The 2,357-nt window shown below is 40.6% G+C and overlaps 1 protein-coding gene across 1 annotated transcript in view; it reads left to right on the forward strand.

Annotated features, from left to right (window-relative positions):
• HDAC10 (histone deacetylase 10) overlaps window positions 1-752 on the forward strand; it is a 21,315-nt gene extending 20,563 nt beyond the window's left edge. Inside the window, exons 20-21 of the mRNA XM_010003401.1 lie at window positions 1-31; window positions 727-752. Of these exons, the coding sequence (XP_010001703.1) occupies window positions 1-31; window positions 727-752 (57 nt within the window). The remainder of the gene's footprint in view (window positions 32-726) is intronic.
• Window positions 753-2,357: the final 1,605 nt, after the last annotated feature.

Genomic DNA, 2,357 nt, shown 5'->3' on the forward strand with positions numbered 1-2,357 from the left:
CAGAAGGAATGGAAAATGCTTCAGTGTTCAGGTAAGTTGTCTGATTTTATCATTAGTTCTTATTAATACATTAAAGTTTCTGAAAAGATTATAAAATACAGCTGGATTCTGTGAGTAAGTGGGATCTTAAAGTCAGGGGGAGAACCTTGATCTAATGTGAATTAATGAAACGGAATGATTTTAAGTCTGTGACTTGAGCCAGAAAGCACCAAATCTCAGCATAATAACTGTACCCTTGGGAACTCTGAATGCTGTCACTCCAAAACTTTAAGCACCTAATATTTTGGTAGTTTTGTTTCAAAGGTTGGTTAATAAGATGTGCACTGGCTCTGATTGCTAACAAGTTTTCTGAATATAGAATGGGATAACATTTTTATACATTTAACTTGTCCACAAATCACTCAACAGTGCTTAGTCATGCTTAAAGTACATTCACAAATAGCTGAGGATCAGGTACTGCATTGGTACTGGAATCTGCTCAGGCAGACGTGTACATTTTCAAGCATGCTTGTCTAGAAACATTTCTCTACTGAATTAGCTTTTTATTTTCAGCTGAAAAAGTGATGATAAAGGTGGGCATTTCTCTCTGAAAGCAAGTGCCCTGCTCTTCTGCCCATAGAAATGGCCGAGAGCAGTGGTCTGGTTCAAATAACAATGTTCTTATGGGGCTGAGAATTGCAGCATGAGCTGATTAATAACTGTTTTTCTTACTGCTGTTCTTTTCAGTGAAGGATGGGATTTCAAGAAATTGACTTCTCTTCAGAATCATTTTACACAGCAGAAGGAAAAGGAAGTGTGTTGCTGTTCATGTTGTCTTTTAAATCATCAGGAAAATAGGTGGTTGCTATGCAAACAGTGTAAGAGCAATTAACTATTATTTCCTGTTTTAAAAATACTAAAGGTCCATATTTTCAGCTAGAGAATTGTGCTTGCAAATGCTATATTGGCACTAATCATTCAAGACTGGCACTCGAAAACAACTGCTGTACTCTTACTGCAAATTGGAGCCTGTGTCATTTGTGACACTGTAAAGTCAGACTTGCTTGTGCAGTAGATTGACTGCCTGAATGTTGAAGTCGTCCAGAAGACAGGCATCTGAAATGAGCAATATAACAGCCAAAACATTTTAATATTATTTCACATAATATCAGAGTGCTTGCACTGCTGCCACCACTACCATTTTCCTGGGATTTTAAATTGAACAATGGGTCTTCCAGGCTAAGAAAATTGAATTTCTTAATCTGATTTAAGGAATTTTCCTAACATGTTGAAGGAAGAGGAGCAGCTGAAGAGCTCTAGTGTATGCATGTCCTGTGTCACACCTGTGGTGATTAAGTTTGATTTCCTGAACTACACAGGACATGAGAGAAAAAAGACAAATATTTTGTGTATATAAAATTACAAATACATAATTGAATAAAGTCGTGTAGAGAGGACTTCACTCTGCCTGCTCCTCAAAAGTAAATTGCCTATATAACAAATAAAACCCCCAAACCCTCAGAGACTTGGGAGTGGCCTCAGGCTGACTTCATGTGAATTCTCCAGAATGAAATTAACATCCCGAGGCAAAACCCTTGGTGTGCCTTGTGTGGCAGCATTCCAGGCACCATGTCGGGCTCATTTTCAAGAGCACTTTTTTGTGATTGTGACTTCAATAATGTGACCTTTTGATTTCAAAAACTAAGTTACGTTTATACTGATGTTGCTACGGGGATCAACTTCACATAATTTGAGTATCTAAACCTGCCTTCACAGGTGTCTCTCTGTAACTGCTGCCAGTGGTGTCCTTCTCATCCACACTGGTTTTCAGTTATTGCTGGATGGGAAATTATAGCAAATACTTACACATTTTTAAATTGCCTGTTTCAAAAGAAACTAAAAGCCACGTCGAACATTTTAAAAAACAAAACTTGACGGAAACAATGAGGTTCTGTTTCAGTCTGGGATTTCTTTAAACATGACTTCAAACTCCAGGAAGTATTTACTTTAGATTGGAAACACCCAAAGTTTAGCTTCAGAATTTTTCAGAACAGGAGATTTGTTGGTTTATTCTTTCTCCCACTCTCTCCGCTGGAGGAATTAAAAAAAAAAAGGCAATTGGGTATTTTCAGGAAACGCCTGAGCCCCTTCCCTTTCCTGCCTTCCTGCAGCGGCCTTCCTGCAGCCCGTGTCTGAACGGTCCCGCTGCTGTGAGATGCGCTTTTCTAAGACCTTGATCAGATGCATTAAAATAGGAATTCCGCGGGGGACGCGCGTGCTGTTGGCGGGAGCAGCTCCGCAGCGCGCGAGGAGCGCGGGGCACAGCGCGAGCGCGCGCGGGCAGCGCGCGGGGCGCGGCAGTTGCGGCAAATCCGAGC

This window comes from Chaetura pelagica, unplaced genomic scaffold (genome assembly GCF_000747805.2).
Source record: "Chaetura pelagica isolate M959 unplaced genomic scaffold, ChaPel_1.0 scaffold57, whole genome shotgun sequence".
Lineage (NCBI taxonomy): Eukaryota > Metazoa > Chordata > Aves > Apodiformes > Apodidae > Chaetura > Chaetura pelagica.